The sequence below is a fragment of the Hipposideros armiger genome, unplaced genomic scaffold (assembly GCF_001890085.2).
Source record: "Hipposideros armiger isolate ML-2016 unplaced genomic scaffold, ASM189008v1 scaffold_63, whole genome shotgun sequence".
NCBI classification, from domain to species: Eukaryota; Metazoa; Chordata; class Mammalia; order Chiroptera; family Hipposideridae; genus Hipposideros; species Hipposideros armiger.
The window spans coordinates 587,967-615,101 of NW_017731413.1; the positions used below are offsets into that span (position 1 = coordinate 587,967).

A 27,135-nucleotide genomic window follows, 5' to 3' on the forward strand; every position below is an offset into this window, starting at 1 on the left:
TATTTGAGTAATACCATATATTATAGGAAAAATCTAGAAACTGCTTTCTTCTCCTCCCCAAATCTTACAACTACATCTTTGTGCTGGGTGCTTATACAGACATTGTTTCATTAATCCTCTCAACTCTTCAAAGTCGGCTTATTAATACTTCTATTTTATAAATGAGGAGACAGCTTCAGCAAGAGAAAGCAGCTTTTTCTCAGATACTAAATAACTTCCATGGCAGAAGTAGAATTCATACTGTCTGTCTCCAAAGCTGTGCTCTTTTCTCCTACATTACGCTGCCTCTCACCAGGCTCTACCATCCGTTTATCCTTTATCTTACCAAGAGGGTACCAAAAAGCCTACTGCCTCACCATGACTGACTCTGCTGACGAGTTTTTAAAACTTTAAATGAAGTATAACATACTAACAGAGAAGTATACCTCTAAGTGCACATCTCAAAAAATTCTCACAAACTGCATTTAACCCGTAGCCACATGAAGAAATAGAACACTGGCAGCACCCCAGCTTTCTTCTGCCCTCTTCCAGACCCTTCTCACGCCCTCATAATGAGTGAACACTCTTCTGACTTCTAGCCGTGTAGTTTTGACTGTTTTGTGCTTTACACAAATGGGATCATTCAACAGATCCTCCTCCGGGTCTGGCTTCACTTGCTCAACACCATGCTTGTGAGGTGCGTCCACACTGTGGTACGCAGCTGGTGCAGAAGAGTTAACACAAACCTGAACTAATGTCCCCGGAAAGGCCTGCCTGCAGGTTGTTCCTTGGCTGGTATCCAGGAACTCAGAGTTCCCACCACTCACTGATGACCGTGGCTCACTGTGCCTAAGCTGTACAAAGAATATGTGTTATGCTGAACACCTGCTTCCCTTCTGGGAGTCTGGAATTCGAGTACATGACAGGCAGGGGGTGAAACTTGACCAGCCTCAGTAAAAACTCAGGGCACTGAGTCTCTGAAGAGCTTCCCTGGCTGGCAACATTTCATACATGCTGTCACAACTCATTGCCGGGGAAATTAAGTCACTCTGTTTGACTCCACCAGATGACGACCCTGGGAGCTTGGGCCTGGTTTCACCCTGACTTTCCCTGTGCGTCTTCGCCTTTTGCTGATTTTGCTTTATATCCCTTCACCATAAGAAATCACATCCATGAATACAACTATATGCTAAGGCCTGTGAGTCCTAGTGAATCCCTGAATCTGGGGGTGGTCTTTGGAACCCTTCCCCAACTCAACTTGTGACTGTATTTTGATTGCTGTGTGGAATTTGCTGTTTTCTAATCAATTGCTAAAAAGGTCTTTTCCTAACTTACTTTATCTTTTTTCACATTATGTGTAATATACTTAGATTGTTTTAAATCAGAACTGACAGAAGAGGGCAGTTTTGAATTAGGAACCCTGTCCATGATGTGGTGAGAAAGCAGACCACTCACTGTAAGGTAGACTATGCTGACTACTGTAAAATACCAGAAGATATGAATCAGAGTGTTTCTGTTGATGAAAATAGGTCTCTAAAAAATCAACCACAGAGCTGAAGAAAACTAACACCATATTTCAAATGGAATTACATATCCTGAAATAAGCACTTGGAAATATTTTTAAAACCCTAGATCATGAATATAAGAACTAAGAGCAGAAATTGAAGACTACTTTGGGCATGTTATCATCCTGTTCTTCCCCAATATCCACTGCCCCTTTTTGTCAACTGTAACCTCAACCCTGCCGTGAAAGATATGAAGAAACTGTCAAGCCCGAAACTGAAATCTAGAAACACAAACTTTCAGAGGCCTACCCTACCACTTCAGTGTACTTTTGGATCTGATTAATTTCATAAATGTCTCTAATTCCAAGACTCCCTTCACTCAGCACTCTCCCCTATGCCCTAGCTCTCCTGCCTACTTCCCGGCTTTTTGCTTCCTTCATTGCTGTAATTCCCTTCCAGTCCTTAATTCCAAATCTTGCCTGCCTATCCATTTTTGACACTCTCAGTTCAACAGCAACCCTTCCCAGTCCTTTCCATTACACATCATCAAGCACCACTTCTATGGTGAACAAAATGCCTTGTCATTACTCTGTACCTCAAATTTTCTCCCAATTAAATAAATACTTTTGTTTCTGGCACTGCACTAGGTGCTGGAGACATAATGAAGAATAAGGCTTCTAGGAGAGGCAGGCACGTAAGTACATAGCTGTGATATCTAGTGATAGAGGCATGCAGAGAAAGAATTTTATAATCTTTGAACACATTACTCCTTTGCTCATTTACCACATCTTTGAAAGTTTAAATATCTAAATCATACAGGCATTTAAAATCTACCTATTCTAGTCTGTATTTATCTTTCTCCCACTACTTCCATGCTGTATTGTAGGTATCTCGCCATCAAATTGATCCTTCATTCCCTGTGGGAGAAGACTAAAACGGTTCCCAACTATCTCCTCATTCTGCTGCTCGTGCCTTTGTGTAATCCCCTATCTTTGAGCATGAGCAAGACCTGTGACATGCATGTAATCAACAGAATACAGAAAAGTTAATGGGATGTCATTTCTTTGATTGCATTGTAAGAGACTGCAATATCCATCTTTCTAGCGATTCTCTCTTTCCGACTTTGATGAATTAAGTGGCCATGTTGGAGAGGCCCATGAAGCAAGGAACTGACAGTGGTATGCAGCTAACAAGAGAGCTAGGAACCGAGGCCCTCAGACCAACAGCCCAAAGGGAACTGAATCCTGCCAACAACCATGTGATGAGCTTAGAAGCTGCTCCTTCCACCAGCTGAGCCTTCAGATCAGACCAGCCTTTGACTGCAGGACTGTGAGAAAACTCAGCAGAGAATCCAGGGCCTGGCTTGGCTGGCCCACAGAAACTGAGAGATAATAACTGCGTGTTGTTTTAACATCAAGTTTGTGGTGATTTGCTATGTAGCAATAAATAATGAATACACACCCCAGACACATTACATTAATATTTCTTTATTCATGGCAACTTCCCAGCCCCAAATCCTACACATCTTTCAACATTCTGCTCATTTACTATCTCTCAGTGAGGCCTTCAATAATACATCCTTCTACCTCACATGCTCCTTGCTTCGAACCCACCACTTTCTTCATTTAACTCTGGGATGTACTTGTTTTTCCATTTTAGCAAAATTATATGTGATATATTTACATATTTAATGCCAGGAAACAGTAAGCTGAACAAACTAAATAAAGCCCAAAACTTCTCCTACCTGATTGAGATTCAGATTATTTTCAATACTCAGGGGAATCAGATGAGGCAATACTTTTCCAGCCAGCTGCTCTTTGGTGATTCCCAACTTCTTATGAGTAAAAGTACATTTGTAAATGCCTGATAGAAAAGAATGAGACAAATTTTATAACTCAATGCCACAAGTTAACAGAAATTAGGAAAACAGGTTATCTACATGAAATCAGATAATCAGTATAGTTACCAATTTTTCCTTATCAGTGCTTAGAACAAGGACGCTCATATATGGATCAGAATGATTTCAGCTTTATCATCAGTTTAAGTACCTTGACATATTTATCCTGTATTCTTTTGGTGTAAGAGCACACTTAATAGTAGTATAGCACTGAAGGCCTACCAGAACTAGATCCAGTTCCAACAGTGCAGCAGAAAGGGTACAGAATGCCCTCTACCCTGAAAACACTTAAGTATATATGTCAGCTCTCTCACTCAACTGGAGACATCTACCTCGAAATGTGTAAGTCCTATACTTTTATTCATTTCTTTAACCAATTAGACTCAACACGTTTGAAACAATAATTTCATTCCTCGCCACAATCCTTTCCTATTGTCTCACCTATTTACTCAACCTCCAAGACCCTGCTTGTTTTGTCTGTTCCACAAAGCCTTCATTGGTCAACTGAGCACATGCGCTCCTCATTCTCTGAACGCTTTTGTGTTGTAAGCATTTTTAATATAATCCATAACTTTACAACACACCGTCTCCTATTATTCTGTTAATGTACACTTTACATATATACTCAAAGAATAACTTTATTGAGAACCTATTAAATGTTCATTTGCTGTGCACTAGGCTCATTCCTTGCTCTTCGGTCTCACTGAATTCTCACAGGACTTCATTTATAATGACATTATTTTTATCCTTATTTGATAGATGACTGGGGTGAGGGCTCTTTCCACTATGCCAAGCTCCTTCTCAAACAGACTCATTTCTTTGAGCCCAAAAGTTTCATGCCATGTCCTAAGAGTTCTACGTCTCCAGAGTTCCACAATAAACTACTTGCTGACCATTCCTGCAAATATTTACTGAGGGCTTTCTATAGACCGGGTACTATAGTATGTGTTGAAAATTCATGGCTGAGTAGTATAGTTTTCTTTAAAATTAACAAAGAACTTCAAATTTGGTAAAAAGTGAATGTTTTAACATTTTTGTGATCCTATAGCTATGTCTGCAGACCCCAGCATTTCCAGATTGGAGTTTCATAGCTTTAACTATTTGTAAACAATTTCAGAGTTTCTTGACAGAGTACTTAGTAATTACACTGATAGAACAGACTGTGCTGTAAGGCTAATATGCTTCATGAGCACATCACTTAGAGAAAAATGCTGGTTAAGATTTTAACACATCTTAATTAAAAACCAATTCTACCACGTATCAATTGTATAATCTTGAATAACTTATACTTTACCTCTCAGAGCCTCAGTTTGCTTACTGTAAACAGAAATAATAGTACCTATACATTGAATTTTGGAGAAGACAAAATAAGATAATGTAGAGAAAATACTTATCATCATACTTCTTACAAATTGAGTACCAAATAAGCATTAGGTATTACTATTAAGACTGATGTCAGCATTTCAAGTAGCTTTGTTTGCCTCTCTTATTTGGTACCATTTTACAGGGAAAACTATATGCTTTCATGATATTTGTGAAGCTAGGATTGCCAAATGTCTTATTCCTTTGTAAATGTCAAGGCTCTACTGCTTCTGCTAAAATTAACACAGAGAAAAGTTATATCATGGCATTTATTTCATCATTCTTGAATTACTAAATGCTATATACATGAAAGGAGAGAGTACAATGGTCTTATAGGTTGGAAAATTTATCTACATGACTGTAAACAATAAAGTAGCATCAAAGGACATTAAGTTTTTGGCTACCTAAAATTCCCATGAGGACTGCAGGTTCCTTGGATGGAATCTGTTGTAAGAAGGGCAGGATATCATCAAGTACAAACCACTTATCCAAGTATTCCAAAATCTTTCCTAAGCACACTAATGAATTTACACGAACCTATTAAGAGAGGTAAATTGCATTAGTCATTTAAAGTCTTTGCATTCTAGAACAAAATATTTAAGTATAAATTTAATCTTCATATAGATGTTAAAATCTCAAGAATAAAAGGTTTAAAAGCTCTCATTATTTATTAATATAGGAAATTCACATATATACTAATTTTCCTGACTTGTTTCAGAAAGAATTTATGATGCTTTTATTAGTACAGTAAAGGTAAGGAATGACTTCAATTTGTATCATTTTAAATAAAGCGATTAGGACTTGAGAAGCTTTACTATATGTTTACCAAGGACATTTCTTTAGGGACATCTGAATTATAAAAAGATCTACATTCTCCCACCAAATAATCAATTTTACTGGGCTTCCAGTACTTTTCTCTAACTCAGGTTCAATTCATTCTTAAACAAAATGTTTTAACAACATGTGAAGAGTATTTATATTTGTCCTACATAGTTTTCTGTTTCTAAATATATCTTTAATACAGTTACTAAAATGTGATATGTAGGAGCTCCTTTATCAAAATTTTACCTATATTCATTTGACTATTTTGATAAATATTTCACACTCTATTTTTTTTGGCTGGAATTCATTAAGATAAAATACTTTGAGCCAGGAACATAATATCAATAAAACTCCAGTTTTCAAAGAAAAGCAGAAAACAATTTAGTTTAAAACCCACTGTATTTCTGCAAGAAAGAGGAAATATTTTCTGAAATGCAAACACAAGGGATACTATACACCCAAAAAGATATCTAAAGGCTTAACTTACTCTTAGAATCAGTCCTATAAAAGGAATCGCTGCATTCTTTATATATATATTTACGGGTCATATATATATACACACAAAAAGAAACTACAAATACTAGTTTAATTGTACTTTCTTTTATGATTTACAAAATATCATCATGTCAGTCATGAAAAAATAGAAAGAACTCTTGGAGCATTTTACCTAACTCTGCATAGAATTTACTTTTTCTTTATTTACAATTCTAACTCATGAATCATATTTCTGGAATTTCCTAGTTAGAATGTTTAAACCTTAGAGGTCTATGTCTATGAATGGAATTCAGGATTCACATTTGTGCCTCTGAAGGTAAGGAGCACTGAATGTGGTATATAAAATGCAAATCCATTCCAGAGTTAGTGTTTTATAATAAATATTACATTCATTGTAACTCCTTGTATACAGTGTGCCTTTAAGGACTCAGTTGGTATCTTACAAACAGATATAACATCTGGCCAATGATACAGATCATGGAAGTTTCTGTGCCTCCCACCTCACTCTGCAAACATACTTTCAATTGAAGCAGAACATCTACTTGGACAAAATGTATGCTGCCGTGGACTATAGTATGACTTATGTGACTTTTGAAAGGGTATTTTGAAAACTGAATTTTAAATTGTATATTACTACCCCCTATTTTGAAAATTTAATCATAAAATAAGAAAATTTCAGAGAAATGGACTACATTTCAAATTCTTTTAATGCTGAAGAAGAAACAGACTCAAAGAGGTATAGCGACTTGCCCAAGGGCACAGGGATAATCAGTAGCAGAGTCAGAATAAGAACTTAGTTTCTTGACTTCATTTGATACATGTTGATTTCAGTAAATAATCATATTTTTTCCTTCTTTGGTGTTGTTTCCCATGTCAGACTGGCCTTTCTCACAAAAAAACAAAACATGAACTAAAATGGATTAGATAACTATAAAGGAAAATCATGACATTTAAATTGCTTTTGCTTATAATTCTATTAAGCTACAAATATTTATTTTTATTTAAATTCACATTTCACCAAAAAAAGATTGATGAGCTCTCCCAAGAAATATCTTTACAAAATGCAAATTTAATAATGTGCCCATTATCAAACATCAATGTAAGAATTGATCAGGGGAAGTTGGGACATTTCTCCCTCTTTTTCTAAAACTGCTATTTGAGGAGAGTATTCAATGTTACTTCTAGAAAGAAATATCAATGAGATAATTCTTATGATTTAGTTAGTGTTAGAGAAAAGGTTGGGAACATTTTTGCCTCCAATATGAGATACTGAGAACGTTATTTATTCTACCTCCTTGACTACCAAGTAACTTAGTATTAAAATTCTGTATTCAAAGGAAGCAACTACCCTTACCCTAGATTTTTGAGTACAACTATTTCCCCCCATTTATATTCTTATTAACTTATTGTTTTATTGTGTCCTTTACTTTTTTTGAAAGTAGACAAATAATTTTAAAAAATTAGAGACACATGACTAAAAATAAAGGCAGCTTAAGGAAGCCTTCAAAAAGTTTTTAGGCTTATACACCAAGTTAAACTCTCACGATTATTTTAAAACTACCAACAAAATAAATTGTAAATTAAGGCAGGAAAGAATTAAGAAAAAGAAATTACTCAAATTTTTTATTGAAGTACTCAAAGTTAGGGGACAGGAAGATCAGGGATACACTATTGTAAAATTATATATCAGGGGAAACCATATAGCTATTGCACACTTTCATAGCACTATATATATGTTACATATCTATAGCCAAGACAAAATATATGAACAAATTATAAAGGGTTGTTAAACAATAAGAAAATCATTTAAACCAATGAGAAGTGAAAGAAAAACAAAAATTAATATGCAGTTACTTACAGCAAGGGAAGATGTTTGTAGACATGCGTTTTTAATTCTTGGTATCAAAGCATTTTTCATGGAGGGGTAGTCTATAAGATTTGCAAAGGTTGGAATGATGTTTAGACAGAGTTCCTATTAAGAAAATAAATTGGGTCAATCTTCGGGAAAGATTCTCACCCTTTCTCTCTTTTATTAAAAAACATTTTGCATTTGCATGGCTAATTTTTCTTATAGTTTGAAATAAACTTCTTTTTATGTTATATCAATTGATCCTTTCAACAACTATTTGAAAGAATAGCTTTTTATCAGTTTTCAATTGTACAGATGAGGAAACAGGCTCAGAAGAAATCATGCTAGGTCATAAAACTAGCATATTGTACCAAATTCCCTAGTTGCATTCCTAATTTCTTTCCCTAACATAATTCTTCATTTATTTTAAAAAAAAAATAGGAAACTTAGGAACACAAGTTTTGCTATCTTTCATAATGAGGAAAAATTAAGACCACATTTATGTAAAACTATTCCTCTTAAATAAGGGATTTCTTAGCCGTTACATCATATACCCATAGGATGGAATATAACACAAACATTTCTAAAAATGTATTTTAAGATTGCTTAATAATGCTAGGGAAAAACAGTAAGACTATTACATAATTCCAATTTTTATAATGTTTATGTACATGTGTCTGTCTACAGGCTTAGGAAAAAAGACTTGCAAGGATGTCCCTGCAAATGTTAACTGTGGGCATCTCTGAGAGGGATTTTAATTTTCTTTATGTTTTTAAGTACTTCCAAATTCTGAAACTTAAGCAAGTATAACTCAGAAACCGGAAAAAGTTATTTGAAACCTTCTTGTTGACCTAGTGCCATGCCACAGTGTGAATTACTGGAACAAGGAAGTCTGAATGAGGATAACAAAGAAAGGGAGGATGACTGAGATTAGGGGGATTAAATAAGAAAAGAATAAAAAACGGCTGAGAGCTTCACTGGCTGAAGAAGACACATCTCAGATATCTTATAAGGACAGACTGATCCTGGTAGCAAAGCAAAGGAGAAAGGATTACTGAAGAAAATGGAAGCATAAATATGTATCAGGGAAGGAGTTCTTGACAGTAGGTGGTAAACTTAAAGACAGACATTCATTTGTAGTTAGCAGACAGAAATGAATTAACTAGTAAGAATCTGTTATCAAAATACTGGAAAGAATTTTATTTATTTTAATTTATTCCCAGATTTTCAAAAGGCAGGTATAAGAGAGTTATATCCACTCAGAACTATAATAATTAAGTGGGTGGCATCACTGAGGATAAAGAAAAACAAGCTACAATTTCCAGGCATAAAACAAGTTAAGTCAGGGGATGTAATGTACAGCATGGGGAACATAGTCAATAACATTGTGATAGCGTGGCACAGTGTCAGATGTTGCTGGACTTACGGGGCTCACTTCTTGAGGTATGTAAATTTGAATAACTATGGTGTATACCTGAAACTAATATAATATTGTATGTTAGCTATATTTTAATAAAAATCTTAAAAAAAAATACAAGCTACATTTAAGGGATCATTTTCCACAGATGGGAGAGGAGATGAACAATGGGGGGTGAGTAATCTGTGAGCTACTGTGCTCCTGCTACCAGAGGGTACCTCCTTCAGAAAGATCAGTCATTAATTGATGAGAGATAGAGAGATAGAGAGATAGATAGATAGAGAGAGAGAGAGAGAGAGAGAGAGAGAGAGAGAGAGAGAGGACAAACAATGCTGTACAATCTAGCATTAGGTTACAAAGAAGCAAATGTTGTATTATGATTAAATCACTTAGCAAAAGGAGGGGAAGCCCTAGGAGGAGATAAGATGAAGAACCAGAGAACATGAGGCTGAAACAAACAAAAACTTAAGGAAGTCCAATTAGCACATGCTCAGGAACTTCTGACTATTTTATACTTTCTCTACAATTGGTGGTGGGGAGGGGAGAATGAACATAGCTGCTATGTTTAATTTTAAAGGTAAATAATATAAAAATCTGGCTCATAGATATATTTCTACTAATGCCTCTTAGGGTCATAACTTTTGTAAACCATCTTTGTACTTTTCCAAATGTTGTTCTAAACTCTCTCTAGCCTCTTAAATATATCTAAACTTCTTTTTTTTATATATTAAAATATATTGGGGTGACCATGGTTATATATCCAAAATTCTACTTTAAAAATATCACTCGAAAAATGAATTTCAGAAGTTACTTTCTAGCCGTCTACCTGCATGAAGCTTGAGGAAGATTTTTTTCTTGTTCTTGCTCTAGGATTCTCCCAAAGCTTGGACACACATACTTTATCAGATTCTCACCAAGCAATGCTGATACCAGTTAGTTGAACTGGTGCCTAAACACTTATGTTGAATAATATCAGAAATGTTGGTTTCTATAACTCTGCAAAGTTGCACACATCAATCTGAATTATATATTAACTATTTCCATAAAATCCTGGCTGACACTTATTGGCAAAACCAATCCCCTTAGAAAGAAAAATGGCCTTTCATCTCACCTAACCTTCCCTCTCCTTCCTAATCTCACTGAATATGAAACCTGATTGGCTACACAGGGCCTCTGGGAACGTTTCAAAATCTGTAACAGACAACTCCTTTGGAAAGGGCTGAAAGCAGAAGCACACCTTCAACACTCATCCCTTGCCATTCGGACAAAGGCAGCACATCCTCACTTTTGAGAAGGCACGACCTTTATAAGGAAAACCATTTTAAGACCAATCTCACGTCTTTGAATAAACAAAAGAACTCAGCAGACAAAGACTGAAATGAGTCAAGAAAGTGACCTTATACATGTGGTCTTGGGTTCACATTAAAAAGGAAACTTTGGTTAATAACTTTTAAAAACTAAAATTCTACATTTTTCATTACTATAATCTGTACTATAGTACAGAATTTCTATAATAGCAAAGGAACTATAAACTTTTAAATATGAAGCCATTTTTTACAACGAGATGTTAACATAAGTATTTATTTTCCAAAGTAAAAAAAGAAAACTAATCTAAATTGTGCTTTTAATAGCGATCCAAATTTTTTTCCAGACAGAAAAGCCCTAGAACCAAAGTTTTAATAGCAAAGCTACAAAACTAAAAGTTTGGCAAAGTACATGTTTTAACATCACCTTTGTGACACAAAAGCTTAACTATAAATGCATTAGGAATGCTCACACTAAATTACTGTCTGCTTTCCTATCTACCTGCTACACAAATTAACTTCAATGCAAAAGGATCAACATTTCTAAATAGAAGATTAACTCACCAAGCATGAAAGAAAATTATATATATGGGAAAAACCTACTTAATGTTTTCATAAGAAAAAGGAACATATATCATATCTTTGACATTTTTATTCATATGTTAATCACTCATTTAAGAAGTATATAATAATCCAAACTATAACAAATCAAATCTTCCAGTATAGTATATTTCTGATAAATAAAAGCAATGAATCATTGTTCTTCATTAATACAGGTATCTGTCAATTGATTCTTTAAATTAGTTAAGAGTGGGTACAATGTAGTAACAGTGTAGTAATAGAACTCAATGGATTAATATATACGAATGAGTTTTATATAAAAGATTTTATGACTCAAACCCAAAATGTACTTTAACTTTTTTCTTTTACCTTAAAGAAAAAATCAAAATCACCATTAAAGGGAAAATCAAACAATCTACCTGGATCTGAATGGAAGGAGCCTCTAATGCTCTGTAAACCATTGGGAGAACACTGTTCTTTATCTCATCAGGAGGAGTTTTGGTTAGTAGCAAATCCATTTTTTGTAGAAAAATTAACAAAATCTGTGTAGAAAAAGGGAACAATGTATTAAAGTCCAGAATCTTTATCAGATTTCATATATGCCAAAATTTAAAGTATCTTCTAAAGAATAAGTCAGATATTTTGACACTCACCATGTTGCTAGCCTGAGGGCATGGAAGACAAAAACATACAAATCAAGTCTCTTACATTTCTGGAAGCACAATATTTAACATCTGCTCTCAGCTTAAACATTCAAATAAAGACTAATTTCCTAACTTTCACTTATCTGCAGTAATACATCACTCGCCCACAAGTACCAACTACTGGAAAGCTATTGGCTAACAGAAAATTGAAGTCTGAGGGCAGCAAAGTCAGATGGCCCGAAGAAGTAAATGCCATCACTCGGCTTCTATGAAGGTTCAAGAGAAGAAAAGGCAGAGAAATGAAAAGGACTGTCAGGAAAAAACCTAGACAAACATTTTCAATTGTCCCTGCTCGTTCGTTCTTTGACCTGGCTGCCACCACATACCTAAACTATGAAGAACAAACTGCTCCTGCTCGAGCAGAATATTTGGTTTTGCCAAGTCTCAGTTAAAAAAATTCAGAAGGAATTTTCAGCTGGACTACTAGGGAGAAAAAAAGAGTACCAAAGAACGGTCCTCATTCAGATGATGGGCTCCTTCGGATACTATTTCAGCTGATGCACTGCTTAGTGAGCATGTGACTCGTTCTTGACCTCCTGACCACGTTTGGGTAATTTTGCTTCAAGGCCTACAGTTCCCTCACCTGCCCTTTCTTTAGCCATAGGAATACTTGTCTTAACACCACTTCTATCTGTTCCCCTCCTCTCAAGGGAAGGGATGCAAACAGCCTGTCATAAAACCATGACATCAGGTAGCTGATAGTTTATGAATAAGCTATTGCTATGTAGTAGTAGGAACAAGTAATATTTACTATGTGCCATCTTGGAAATGAGTGAAATGGAAGCTTTACAAGAGTAATGACTTGTTCAAGCCACACTTTTGGTAAGGAGATAAAGAAGGCCAGATTCCAACCCAGGTATATGACCCTGCTGTTCTTAAATCCAAGACTATCTTGAATCTGGCAAATAGATATTGTAATAGAGTCTACATCAGAAACTAATTATGTTTTTCATTTACAATAAACACACATATTAGTTCTGGGTGCTGTAAGCATTTTCCCTCTTCTGGTAAAACTATTCATTAACAATAGAATAAAGAGAAAATACTGGCATAAACCATCTACATATGAAAGGCCCTGAAAAACAAAACAAACAAAAACAAAATAAAAGGAAATAATTTAAAATGTAGGAGAAAAGTAAATATTTTTTCCCCAAACCTATAACTTTCAATAAGGCCAATGGGAACAGTACAACACATGCAAAATCTCATTACAGTTAATTTTCTGAGATAACTTATGAAGAGCTGCAGACATTTACTTGGTAAAGTCAATTGTAATTGTAGGAATGGGTTACTTAAGCATATGCAAAATAGCTGACTGATGGGAAAGAAAAGTCTCTTATACTTACCTCCATTTTTAAAAAGTCGCATACCGATTCCTTTTGTTTTCAGTGATAGACATCATTGACTAACATCACTGAACAACCGCAGATAAATAGGAAAAAATATCTATATACATACCTGGATTGGCTCCTGCTGTTTAAAGACAGGGCCAAGGTCAGGTAGAATTAATTTGATATATTCTTCTTTGGTGCATTCTTCAGCAATCAGTAGAACATTGGGCAAAACAAAAGGTACCATGTCAGGGTTTACAAATTCTGAAGTCAAACAAGGCAAAATTCTCTGCACAATGACACGCTGAAAGGCAAAAACGTTTTCATAAAACTAAACTTAATTTCAAATCTTTAGTATTAACATTGAATTTACAGTCTAAAATCTCCAATCCCTTTGGGTCAGGTGACCATATAACTTACGGTTGAAACTGGGACACTTCTAAGAGTAAAATGGGGTGCTATTGTTAATTCTGCCAGGACAAAAGGCATAACTTGGGAATGTCACAGATAAAAGGGGACATACAGTCACCTTGTCTTTAGGAAATCTTCCCTAATTAGTCTTCATCAATGTTTTCCCTCTTAATTCCTTCATTATTTATGATTCATACCACACAATTTAAACCATGTCCTGTATTGTTAACTGTTGTTTCATGCATGTTGACCCTGTCTACACTTACTGTAAGGGCCTTGAGAACTAGGTCAAATTATATGTTTCCTCTTTATCCTCCAAAGCATCTAGTAAAGGGCTACACAAGCAATACATAATCAGTGAATCTGATAGATTAAACAGTGGAGATACTTTTGTAACCAGGAATTATTAGTTTCCCAACCAGTGGCTTATCTTTACCATTCACAAAGACTTTTTAGGCTGTATTACACTCATGATTTAATAAGCCAGAGATGGAGAGTTAAAGGAATTGGAGAGGCTAGTATCAATACAGAAGTATTCCCTTAATTGCTGATGAGAAAGTGACCTCCACAATGTCAGCTTACGGACTTCTCTTCTGATATTTAATGTCCACGTGCTGCCATTGCATAGGTAGTATCCTTCTAATTTATTTTTAATCCTATTTAATTATTTTTAGACGATGGAAAAAAAGATCTACTAAACTTTTGGCTTCAGTCTGCGGTCTTTTATAGTCATTATGCACCTAAGGCAAAAGTTATATTTATTTCTTTGGAAGGGTTATCACAGTAAGTCAAAGTAAACTTTAAAATTCTAAAATCCTGACGATAGTAAGAGATTGATGAACAACAAACCTTGGGCAGTTTTGGTAGAACCTTTGGCAGTCCTTTGAAAAACTGTGATTTTTGAAGATTATCTCTTTGGAATAAGGTATCAAAATACTGCAGTGTTACTGCACCAACATCATCAAAGAAGGGAATCTGAAAACAGGGAAATATAATTATTTTGGTAAATATTAAAGTACTTCTCATGTCTGAAACTGTTACACTGTGGTGAAAAAATATTCGTAACATTTAGCAAAATGCTAAGGACCACTTCATAAAAGTTCTAATTATAAAAGTCAGAATAAAGAATAAATTATTTTTCGTTTTAAGTTCAAATTTTCAGAATCAGTACCTTTTGAGTTGGCTGGAGTAACATTTTCTTTACATAACTAGTAAAATATTGAAAGATTAAGTAAAATACCTTGAAGGAATAAGGAATACCATTTATCGATTAAAACCCATGCTTATGAGTGAATTAGAAGACTCTGAAATCTTGGGGTGAGCAGAAATTTCTGTATCCCCAACGGTACTGTTAGGACTCCTGTTTATTTGAAATCTTAATTTTATATCAGAGCAATTATATAAATTATTTTACTGTTTAAGATTAAAAGAAGATGAATATTTAATATATTCAAGAATATAGATCTTTCTGGGGACTGTATCTGACTAAATCTTGTTTCAGAAGCACTGAATCTACTATAACTTTTTTTGTCCCTCCACCTACGTCAGGGATTCATGTATCCTCACCTTTGTCATCTGATCCGCATCTGGTCTTACAGTTGGAGTTACATTTAACAGTAGTTTTACGTGTTCACGGACTTCCTCAGGTATATTTGTGAGTGAACTGGATCCTAAACGACTCAACTATTCAAAAGAAAGATGATACTACATATGAATATAAAATATTTAAAAACATATGAATTTATATTATAAATATTCCATTTAAGTAATTTTTGAAATTTACTCAAAAATCTTTTTTTGATTAAAACAAATTGCTAATTCTACTATTGCAAGATAATTAAAAACCTTATTTTTAATACCTGAAATTTCTTATTCCTAAAACAAAATGTCCAGTATTTTAGATCATTTCAATATTTACGCTAGTAAATAAATGCCATGATTGAAGTTGTAGTAACAAACTTTAATCCTCATTAATTATAGAATTACTTTTAAGTTGATTTTATGCAAAACTTAAAATAGGAGACACTCATCTAATTTTAGAGAATTTTCTGAACACACTGTAGAAAAAAATAAAGAAACATTTAATACATTTGAATACAAGCAAATATTTAAAGGGAAATACCTGATCCAACTGCCTACTGAAACTCTTGTAAATATCTTGCTTGTTAACTTCAAATATAGGTTTCCCTTTGTTAAATACAGCATAAATGACAGTTCCTAAAGAGTACATGTCACTGGCTGTTTCACAGCTCACAGAAAGTATGTATTCAGGAGCCAAATATTCAGGATTTGGAAGACACAATGATGGTAAATTTGGGTCCCATTCTTTACAAGGAAACTTTGGCTATAAAACAGAAGATTACACAGATTAAATATTTCAAATTAAAGCAAACCACTATTTAGTAGCAACAATCTGGTTTTAAACTCATACTCAGTCAAGTAAAAATGTTATCACCACTTTGAATTCTAAAATTCCCAAATCCCCAATTCTGGAAAATGCATGCAACAAATTGAGAGATAAGAATAAGAACTCTCATGACTTTGAGATTACTGGAACTCTAGGCAAATTATCACTATAAGATACAATATGAATATGGAAAGGTCTGCTATGTTATGATACACAGCCTTAAAGTTTTATAGGCTCAAATAGATTACTGTTTGAAATCTTGTTCTTTAATTAGCTACATGATTTAGTTAATATGCTCAAGAGGTTGTTATAAGATTAAACGAATGTATGGAAAACAGACCTAGCACAGTGTCTGACCCATAATATATACTCACCAATACAAATTCTTTCTGCTTCCCTTAAAAATGTTTATTTAAATTACAAATCAATCTCAGAACAAAACAAGGTCCCTTTAACAAGGTCCCTTACATATAGTAAAAGTCTGAAATATTGCAGTGGTTTCCTAAGTATAAATAGGCAAGAATCATAATCACCAAGTAACAGGTGCTCTGAAACCAGAAAGGCTGGATTCAAATCCTAGCTCTACCGCTTACCACCTGCCTAAAGTGAGGCAGGTGATCCTATTCTATGAACCTAATTTACTCATCTGCATTATTTCTATACCTCACTTGTTAGCTATTATTATCAATTAGTGTTTTATTGTTGTTATCATGCTCCCTAAAGAAGATTCTGTGGCCAGTAAGTTGGGGAAATGCTTCTCGAGATTCACAATGTTTGTCTGTGTATTTGACATGCTGAGGGGGGAAAAAAAAACCACTTAACACAATAGTTCTCAAATTTAATTCTTGCATCCTTTTCTCAAGTAATATTAACCACTGTGGAATTAATGAGCTGAAGAATACTCTTAGGGACAATGAACATCAGAAATTTTCTATACATTTAAACATACCATTGTACCACGCAGACTATTTCTTCACATTTATGAAGCCTATAAATTCTCTATTCCAGGTGCAATCACCAATTTCCACAGTCTTAAAAATTAGAACACTAAAACCTTCATTACCTCTTGTTCAGAAGGATTGGTTGATGATACACAAAAATCAAAGCCCATTATTTTCCAGGCTCCACTTTTATTCAAAATTATATTTTCAGGTGTAACATTTCCATGAACCATTTTCACACTGCTATGCAAAAATGACAATCCTTCAGAAACCTGTAAGTGGGGGGGGGGGAGTCATTTTTACATTAAACTCATTTCAATTACAATAATAAAATGTCTCATAAATCATAATTGCTGCTTCTCCCAATAAAAGATTTTTTACATGTCAGGTAACAAACTTCATCATAAACGCGAAAGTATAGATACTCTCAGTTGCCAGGACAATCAAAGCCTAAGCAGGAAAAACCCAGTGATAAAACCAGAGTACAACTATTCATTAAGTTCTTTCCTATATGCACATAAGCAAAAGAAAATATAAAAGCACTCTGCCACCCAAATTCATTCAGCTCCTGAGTTTGAAAAGTGAGGGAAACTTTGGTTTCTGAGTTACAAATAGTAAATATCAGAGATGCCTTTGTCTGTCGGCTTCTAATTCTTAATATTTCTACATACTTACACTTCACATTGAAATTGCGTATTTCTAAATAGTATTGAGCTCAGTTTTCAAACACTAACTGCTGCTCACTCATTCTCACATTGGATTAGTATTTGGTAATTTTTATATTTGTTTAAGATTACCATGTGATTTACTAACTAAAAATGAAGACTGGATTTCTGTTTCCAGGAGATTTTGGCAAACTAATTAATGCTCTCTGACTTCCAGGACACCAATCTCCCTGATTTTCCTCCCACCCCACTGGTCACTGGTTGATTTTGCTGGTCCCTCCCCCGACCCTCACCTCCTGGACTCAATGTGTGGACCTCTGAGTTTTCCAACTGCTCTTTCTCAGTGTTCTCCTAGCTTTGACTACCATCTATATGTTTCTTACTCCCAAACACCTCCAGCTTGGGCCTCTGTTCTCAAGTCTAGAATTAATTAAATATCTGGCTGCCTTCTTAACTTCTCTGCCCTTGAGTTTTATAAGCACCTCGATCTTAGAAGAATCTAAAGCTGAACTTCCCTACCAATTAAATTCTTTCCTCCTGTAGTCTTTCCCATGTAAGTTAATGGCCACTTCATTTTTTCCAGTTGTTTGGCAAAAAAACCTGAGTCATCTTGCATCATTCTATTTTTTTATTTTTCTTGTATAGCATATCCATCCACAAATCCCAATAACACCACTATCAAAATATACTTAGAATTGGATCCTGTCTTAGGCACTTTCTCTACCCTGGACCATGATCATCTCTGGCCTGTATCACTGTTAGCGCCATCTACCTCACCTCTTTGCTTTCTGCTCTTACTTTGCTACATAGTTGAATTCTCAATACAGCAGCTAGAGTAATTCCTTTAAAACATTACCCAGACGATGTCACTTTTTTGCTCAAACCTTCCAAAGGTTTTTCCTTTCTCTCAGAGTAAAATCCAAAGTAGTTCTCTGGCCTTGAGGGCCTAACAGGACCTAACCGCTCATTAAGACCTTATCTCCCACTGCTCATCTTCTTGTTTGCTGTTCTGCACCACTCCAGGTATTTCACTGTTCCTTGAACATGTCATGTATGAGTCTGTCTCAAGGACCTTGCACTTGCTGTTCTCTCTGCCAAGATCATTCTCTCCTCAGGTGTCTACATGGCTTGCTTTACTCGGTCTTTATTCAAATATCCTCCTTTTCAGTGATACATTTCCTGACTACCCCAATCAAAAGTGCAAATCCCCTATCTATTTACTTATTGTCTTTCTTCCCCCATGAGACTATAAGTCCAAAAGGCAGGAATCTGTGTCTGTTTTGTTCACTGCCATAACTTCAGCACCCAGGACTGTGCCAGACATAAAGCTGACCAATAAATATTTGCTTAATGAACAAATATGAGAATAAATTCTCTAAAAACATCCCTTATAGTTTTCAATACGAAGGCAAGTCAACAGTAAAAGAGTGTAAAGAGTACTATGTTAAAAGATATTTGGATTCCTGTCCCCACTTCATCACTTACTGGCCTTGCATCTTTGAGCAAGTTACTGCACCTGTATAGGTCCCAGCTGGTGAATTATTACAAATGACAGTATATCTATAAATGCGGGAATCCCATCAGACTCCACACCACTCAACTCCCATCCACACAGTCCGTCACTACGGTCCATTCTACCTCCACATAACTTCACTCTGTACCTCTAGTCCTTCCTATGACTTTGAGACTTTTCAAAAAAACTTTCATTCTATTTTTTGCATGTAAGCACTATGCTAAGCACTTATAAATTTACACATTTGATCTGGAAAATAACCCCATATGTAATAGGGATTGTTTCCCATATGTTTTCACTACCGCAAAATTCCATTCTCTAGAATGGTAGCCCTAAAACGTACATTAGAGCAGGTCATTAGCCTGTTTAAAATTCTTCAGTGTTCCCCATCACCAACAAGGCCTTTTTCTATCTTTTCATTTTCATTTTTCACCACTCCCTGCGATACAACCTGCTACTTCTAATTGCCTGAATATTTATCCTCAGTGACTAGTACAATAAGCAACTAGAAGTTTAATAATATTTTTCAAATGAAGGTTCTCTATCTAGTTCTAACACATGTGAACATGAAATTTATTTAAGATTCACATTTTTAAAAATGCTTATTTCTTAAATATAATTCATGAAATATGCAAGGTTTTTCAAGCCTAGAAAACTTTTCCTAACTTTATAAGAAAAAAAACTTTATTCATGTTTATTGTACATTTCAGGCACCAATTTGGTAGGTGCTTTTATCTAATTATCTCAGTTAATCTTTGGAACCATCGTATGGTTGAGGGGAAAAAATGTTCAGATGCTTACTACAAAGCTCCAGTATAGTACTGACAGAAAGACAGACATTTAGACCAGTGGAACAGAACAGGAAACCCAGAAACAAACTTTACTATATATTGTCAAATGGTTTTCAACAAAGGTATCAAGAGAGATCAATGGGGAAAGAACAGAAATTTCAACAATGGATGCTTGGAAAATTGTATGTCCACAAGCAAAAGAATGAAGTTGGACCCTTACCTTAAATCATATATAAAAATTAATTCAAAATGGATCAAAGACTTAAACATAAGACCTAAAACTATAAAATTCTTAGAAGAAAACATAAGGGAAAGCCCCATGATTTCTTGGCTATAACACTAAACACACAGGCAACAAAAGAAAGTGGCTCAGTTAGTTAAGAGCTTGCTCAAGAGTGTGAGCTCTGAGCAACAAGGTTGCCAGTTCGATTCCCACATGGGCCTAAGCTGAGCTGCCACTGCACTACCAATAGGTAGCAGGATGGCCGAGCTAAGAAAAACAACAACAACAAAACATATATATATATATATATATATATATATATATATGCACACGTGTATATAAATTGCATATATCAAAATAAAAAACTGCATCAAAAGGACAATTATCAACAGAAAAGGAAAAAACATTTGCAACTCATGTATCTGATAAGAGGTTAACATCCATCTAGAATATACAAAGGACTCCTACAACCCAACAACCAAACACCAAACAATCTTGCTTCAAAAATGGGCAAATGACTTGAATAGACAGTTCTCCAAAGAGGTTATATGTATGGCCAGTACATATATGAAAAGATGCTCGAATTCACTAACCATTAAGCAAATGCAAACCAAAACCACAACTCTCCCATTAGGGTGGCTACTATCAAAAACCAGAAAATAACAAATGGTGGTGAGGATGTGGAAAAATTAGAGCCCTTCTGCATTACTGGTAGAACTGTAAAATGGTGCAGCCACTGTGGAAAACAGTATGCTGGTTCCTCAAAAAATTAAAAATAGAATTACCATATGATCCAGCAATTCTACTTCTGGGTATATCCCCAAAAGAATTGAACGCCGAGTCTCGAAGAGATATTTGTCCACTCATGTTCATAGCAGTATTACTCAAAATAGCCAAAAAGTAGAAACAACCCAACTGACCATCCACAAATGATGAACTAATATAATGTTGTAAATACAATGAAATAATATTCAGCCTTAAAAAGAACAGAAATTCTGACACATACTACAACATGGATGAACCTTGAGAACATTATGCTAAGTGAAATAAACCAATCACAAAAGGAAAAATACTGTATCATTCCATTCATATGAGGTGCCTAAAGTAGTCCGGTTCATAGAGACAGAAAGCAGAATAGTGGTTTCCAGAGACTGGGGAATGGAAAAGGGTGTATGGGAGTTAGTGTTCAGTGGGTACAGCTTCAGTTTTGCAAGGTGAATGAGTTCTGAGATGGGTGGTGGTGATGGTAGCCAACATTGTGAATGTATTTTATGCCACTGACCTGTACACTTAAAAATGGTTAAGAGTCAAATTTATGTTATATATATTTTACCACAATTAAAAAATACATACTGTTAAGAGAATAAGGTAAGCCACAGACTTGGGAAAAATATTTGTAAATGATGTATCTGAGAAAGGACTTGTGATCACAATACACAAGTACAGAGAAATCTCAAAACTCAATAATGGAAAACAAATGACCCATTCAAAAAGTGGGCAAAAGATCTGAACAGACATTTCACCAACAAAGATATTTAGATGGCAAAAAAGCATATGAAAAGGTGTGCAACATCATTATTCATCAGGGAAATGCAAATTAAAACTCCAAGATACCACTGCACATCTACTAGAATGGCTAAAATTGAAAAGACCAACACCATACCACATTATGGCAAAGACTGAAAAAAAAAGGAACTCTCATATACTACGGTGGGAATGGAAAATGGTACTACCGCTTTGGAAAACAGTTTGTCATTTCACTCCTAGGTATTTAACCAGAAGAAATGAAAGTATATGTCCATACAAAAACTTGTACATGAACTTTTATAGCAGCTTTATTTGCAATAGTCAAAAACTGGAAATAAGCCAAATGACCATCAACAGGTAAATGGATAAACAAACTAAGGTCTATGCATACAATGGGTTACTTTTCAGCAATAAAAAGTACTGATACACAGAATAACATGGATGAATCTCAAAATAATTCAGTTGATTAAAAGAAGCCAGGACAAAAAGGAGTACATAGGGTATGATTCCATTTATAAAATTCTAGAAAATACAAACCAATACATAGTGACAGAAAGCAGGTCAGTGGTTTCCTAGGACGACAGATAGGAACATAGCAAAGAGCAGGGGGGAGAGACTATAACAGGTATGAGGAAACTCTGGGGGGGTCATGGATATGTGCATTATTTTGACTGTGGTGATAATTTATAAACTTATAAAGCTGTGTGTTTCAAATATGTGATGTTTATTGTATGGCAATTAATTATACCTTAATAAAGCTATTAAAAAATAAATGATTTGGGCCGGCCAAGTGGCGCATTAGTTAAGAACTGGCTTGGGATGCCAGAGGGCCCCGGTTTGGATCCCACATATGAGGGCCAGTGACACTGCCCGGCGATGGCGTGGGCTGCAGCCCCTGCTGCAGTGGGTTGCCATGGGCTACCATGTGTAGCCAGCAGCCAGCGTGAGCGGCCAGCAGTCACCGTGAGCTGCCGTCAAGAAGCCATCAACTGGGCCGGCCGAGTGGCGCGATGGTTAAGAACTCGCTTGGGATGCCAGAGGGCCCCGGTTCGGATCCCACATATGAGGGCCAGTGACACTGACCTCCACAGCTAAGATGCTGAACAACAGCTCAACCTGGAGCTGGGCTGCCATGAGTCGCCGGCGACGGCGTAGGCTGCAGTCCCTGTGGCAGTGGGTTGCCATGGGCTACCGTATGTAGCCAGCAGCCAGCAGCCGCAGTGAGCGGCCGTCCAGAAGCCGGCGACTGATCTGCCTCACCTGGGAAGAGCGCAATGATGGTGCCAACTTGTGCCAGTGAAGCAACGTCCTCCACAACTAGACTGAAGAACAAAAGGACAGCAACTTGTCTGTTCCCCTTCCCCCAATTCCCCAGCACTGTTCCCATTCCCCCAATTCCCCCAATTAAAAAAAAAAAAAAAAAAAAAGAAGCCATCAACTGATCTGCCTCTCCCGGGAAGAGCGCAATGATGGTGCCAACTTGTGCCAGTGAAGCAACGTCCTCCACAACTAGACTGAAGAACAAAAGGACAGCAACTTGTCTGTCCCCATCCCCCAATTCCCCAATAAAAATCTTTAAAAAACAACAACAACAAAAAGAATTCTCTACTTATTGAGACTACAAATCACCTAGTAACCTTGCCCAGCTATGGCCACAGGGGCAAGTGATGGGGCCTGAGAGCAGTGCCTGCGTCATGTGGGCAGTCCCTTAAAAAAAAATGAAGAAATAAAAATAATAAATAAATAAATAAATGATCTCTGTCCCCAAGGAAGTAAGAATCTACTGTATAAATGACTCTATATAAAGTTGAAAATATTTTGCTATGCAGGGAAAAGAAAATCAGAAAAAGTGAACATATATGAAAAGGCTCCTTATACCTAATAAATAATTTCTTTAAAGATATAATTTTTTATTAAGTACTTTATCATTTCAATTTAATGTTTTGTTTATGAAATACATTCACAAGTCAAAAAAAATCAAAAAGGAACTGCGCCATCCACTAGTTAACAGTGACTTTCTCCAAAGGTTACCAATTGTATGAATACTTTGTTTCATACAATTGAAATATAATTTAAGCCTAGAAATAGACTACAGAAAAATTCTAGAACACAGAAATAATTTTTAAATCACTAAAAAGATCCAAACTACATCAAGTAGTTTATATAGCTAATAAGTTTGAAATAGCCCAAAACAATTTTGAAACAATTTTGAAGGAAAAAACTCTTTCACGAGATGAATAAAAATACATACCTGAAGCAAACCATATTTGGTTTCTACATCATAAAGTTTATAATCCTTAATGTCTGGAGACACAGAGGAAGGTAGATTTTCCCAGTTACCTAAAACATTGGCTAAACTAGCAAAAACTGGTTCTGTACAAAATGCCAAGCAATCCCTGTTTAAAAAGAAAAAAAAGTTATTTACTATCATTTTTTCTATATTATCAAAATCAAATATACATAAAATATAAGTGGTCCTATTAAACTATCAAGAAGAAGGTAAACTTTTAGATTTATTTTCAGCATTAACATAACACACTTAAACAGAACTCAGGAAGCTTTGTATATGAATTACACTGGATAAATCACTAAACAGCCTTTTAAACAAAGTGTTTTTAACAGTTGTGATACATTTTTTAAAATTTAAAAGGTCAGGGAATAAAACATTATTTCAACTGTGTTCTCTGAATGACTGATATTCTTTATGGAAAACAAATGAATTAACTTAAAATACTGTTACATAATGCCTATGATATTATCCTTATTTGTAAGGATATAATTTTCAGAATATCTCAAAGGAACCTGTAGACTTCCCACAGATGCCTCTGGAACAAGAGGGGTCAGGAAGAGGGACAGGGAATAACTCCAGGTCCCCAAAACCAAGTTCAATCACAGCAGCTTTATCTGTTTTATATATCACTTTGAAAGATATCATGATTTAAAATTTTTTAAATTACTGCTCTTTGATGTATAAGAATATTTAGAAATTCAGAAAATGTTAAGACATTAACATTCAACAGCTTTATAAAGTAATCATCAAGAGCTCAGACTCTGAAGACAAACAAATACCCAACTTCAAGTTCCAGCATCCCTATTCCTTGACATGCTGGACACTATGGCTCTGAGCCTCGCTTTGCTCATCTGTAAAACGGTGATAAAAGACCACCTTGAAGGGTCATTGTGAAGACCAAATGAGATAACGCATGTAAAAGTACACAGTACAATGACTAGGATGTAAACAACAAATGCTTATTATTGCTATTAAAATTACCGAGTGTCTGAGACTCAATGTTATGCCGTGGGCTTAGGCTCTGGCGATGGAGAACTATAAGGTACTGTAGTAACAAAACTATACCAAGCCTCTGAGCGTGGACAGTAACGACGAGTATAATGGTAAGTATGGCCTTTGCTGTTTCATCTGTCTACAACACCTGAGTAACTTTCCTTTTGCCTTGAGCCCACTTATAAAGACAGAACTGCTCAGGCTGAGAGAGAGTCACACAGTCCTGCCTGCTCCATCCTCATCAGAGATGCTATCTTGTTCTCTACTCCCACACTAAGCTCATTAACACAGTGGACATGAGACTTTCATTTGCTGAACTACTGGAGGAAAATTGCCCAAATAGTCTTTAAGTCTTTTCTACAGTGTCCTACGATTCCCAGGACTTGTTTATTTTAGCAACTTTTTTTTTCTCCCCTCTGTCTTGACTCCAAAATCACCCTTGGTCACACCAACATCCATATGATTATTCTTCAAGTTCAAAGGCTTTATCTTTCATGAATATTCATTTTCATCATCATTACAGTCACACATCAGAAGGGCTATATCCTCTCAAGGATGACCTCCCTCAGCCACAGGGGCGTACTAACCACGTATCTCCTACCCTTTTACCACCTCCACCAAATCTAGCTTCCCAGTATCTTTATTCAACACATTCCAAGTATTCGTCCTGACTATACTTGATTCCTTTCTTTCCCCCAACAGCCTCAACAATAACTACCACCTCTATCTACTACCTTTTACTGAGCAAACCTTTATTTATTAACCCTGTAGTAACCATCACAGGTTTCTTTTACTTTCTTACGTCATAAGCTGCAGGAAAAAATAAAAAACCCAAGTCTTTATACACTCACAGTGTAAAGTCACATAGCATAGTTTAACCTTGCTCTTTTTATTTTTTTAAGACTCAAGATCTTTCTCCTTCACAGCCCTCTTATTTAGCCTCTCATTCCCTTTACCCACTACTCAACTATTACCTAATTTCTTACAAAAAAAAAAAAAAGTTCATCTCACACAAATGATCTAATGTCCCTGAACTTTTATCAGAATATTTAGTGATTCAACTATCCTCCTAAAAGTTCCTCTGAGTTCTTCCTATGGGGCTTTACTCACATAACATCTTTGCTGCTGGGCTCCTTTATATCTGCTTTCTAGCTTCCAAGCTGCCATGCTACTGAAATTACTGAATACTAAGAACAGCTTCTCACTAGTCAAATGTAACGGATTCTTTGGGTCCTTATTTTCTTTTTTATTCGGTGGTCCCCAGTGTTAGTGGGTCCTTTCTTCCCAACTTTGGGTTCCAGGACATGCTGCCAATTTTTCTCCTGCCACATGACAATGGTCCCTCCAGTTTTTCCCCTAGCTCTTCCTCCCCCTCTGCAATTCAAGTTCTGTGCTCAGTACTCTGCTTTCTACTAATGCTCTTGAAAAATTCGTTTTTTCATGGTTTTAATGACCTCCTCTGTATTACTTACCCCCATATACATCACCAACTCTGGGATTTGATCTGGATTTACCTTCCCATAGCACATTTCTTTTGGATAATTCCAGTGTCATCTCTGTTTTATTAATTCATTAAAAATTGGAAGTTATTTTTTTCCTTCCCTAAAGTGTTCCTATTTCTATCAATGCTACTGTAATTTATACAACCTAACAATAAAAAGCATTAAAGTAATCTCTGAATTGTCTTTCTTCAGGATTGCCATAAATCCCTAGTTCTATAATATTTAATACACCATAACAGAAGCTGCAGGGACAGAGAAAAACATAAAACATTCATCCTTCTCCACTCATTTAAGAGACTTAAAATGTAATGTTGAAATATACGACATGTCAATACAAGTTAAAATAAGTAAGACGGGTAGCATTCTGATAGGTGACACTATAGGCCCTGATGGTAAACACTTCGGAGAAGTAGCACAAACAAATATGGAGTCAGGAAGCTCAGGACAAGCGTGGCAAACACAATTTAGGGACAGAGGGATCACAACAAAAAGTGAGTGCTACCTCACAGACAACAACTATAGTCTTCTTCTGGGTTTATTCATGAAAAGGGCAATAAAAATTATATTACAAGAGACATACGAACATATTTCTGGGTAGGCACAGCATGGCGCAGTGGGGGACAACAAACATGGGCTCAGAATCAGG

At 35.7% G+C, this 27,135-nt stretch overlaps 1 protein-coding gene across 9 annotated transcripts in view; it reads right to left on the reverse strand.

The window, feature by feature from the left end:
- Positions 1-27,135, reverse strand: part of SCYL2 (SCY1 like pseudokinase 2) — a 58,170-nt gene that overhangs the window by 7,719 nt on the left and 23,316 nt on the right. For 6 of the 9 annotated variants that reach the window (XM_019641722.1, XM_019641729.1, XM_019641723.1 and 3 more), the window contains 11 exons: positions 23,956-24,100; positions 17,108-17,257; positions 15,760-15,981; positions 15,204-15,320; positions 14,487-14,612; positions 13,354-13,530; positions 11,845-11,856; positions 11,611-11,733; positions 7,919-8,032; positions 5,148-5,280; positions 3,229-3,347 (listed from right to left, as the gene is read on the reverse strand). In XM_019641722.1, coding sequence (XP_019497267.1) covers positions 3,229-3,347; positions 5,148-5,280; positions 7,919-8,032; positions 11,611-11,733; positions 11,845-11,856; positions 13,354-13,530; positions 14,487-14,612; positions 15,204-15,320; positions 15,760-15,981; positions 17,108-17,257; positions 23,956-24,100 — 1,438 coding nt within the window. The remainder of the gene's footprint in view (positions 1-3,228; positions 3,348-5,147; positions 5,281-7,918; positions 8,033-11,610; positions 11,734-11,844; positions 11,857-13,353; positions 13,531-14,486; positions 14,613-15,203; positions 15,321-15,759; positions 15,982-17,107; positions 17,258-23,955; positions 24,101-27,135) is intronic. The other 3 variants (XM_019641726.1, XM_019641727.1, XM_019641728.1) reach the window with 1 other exon arrangement.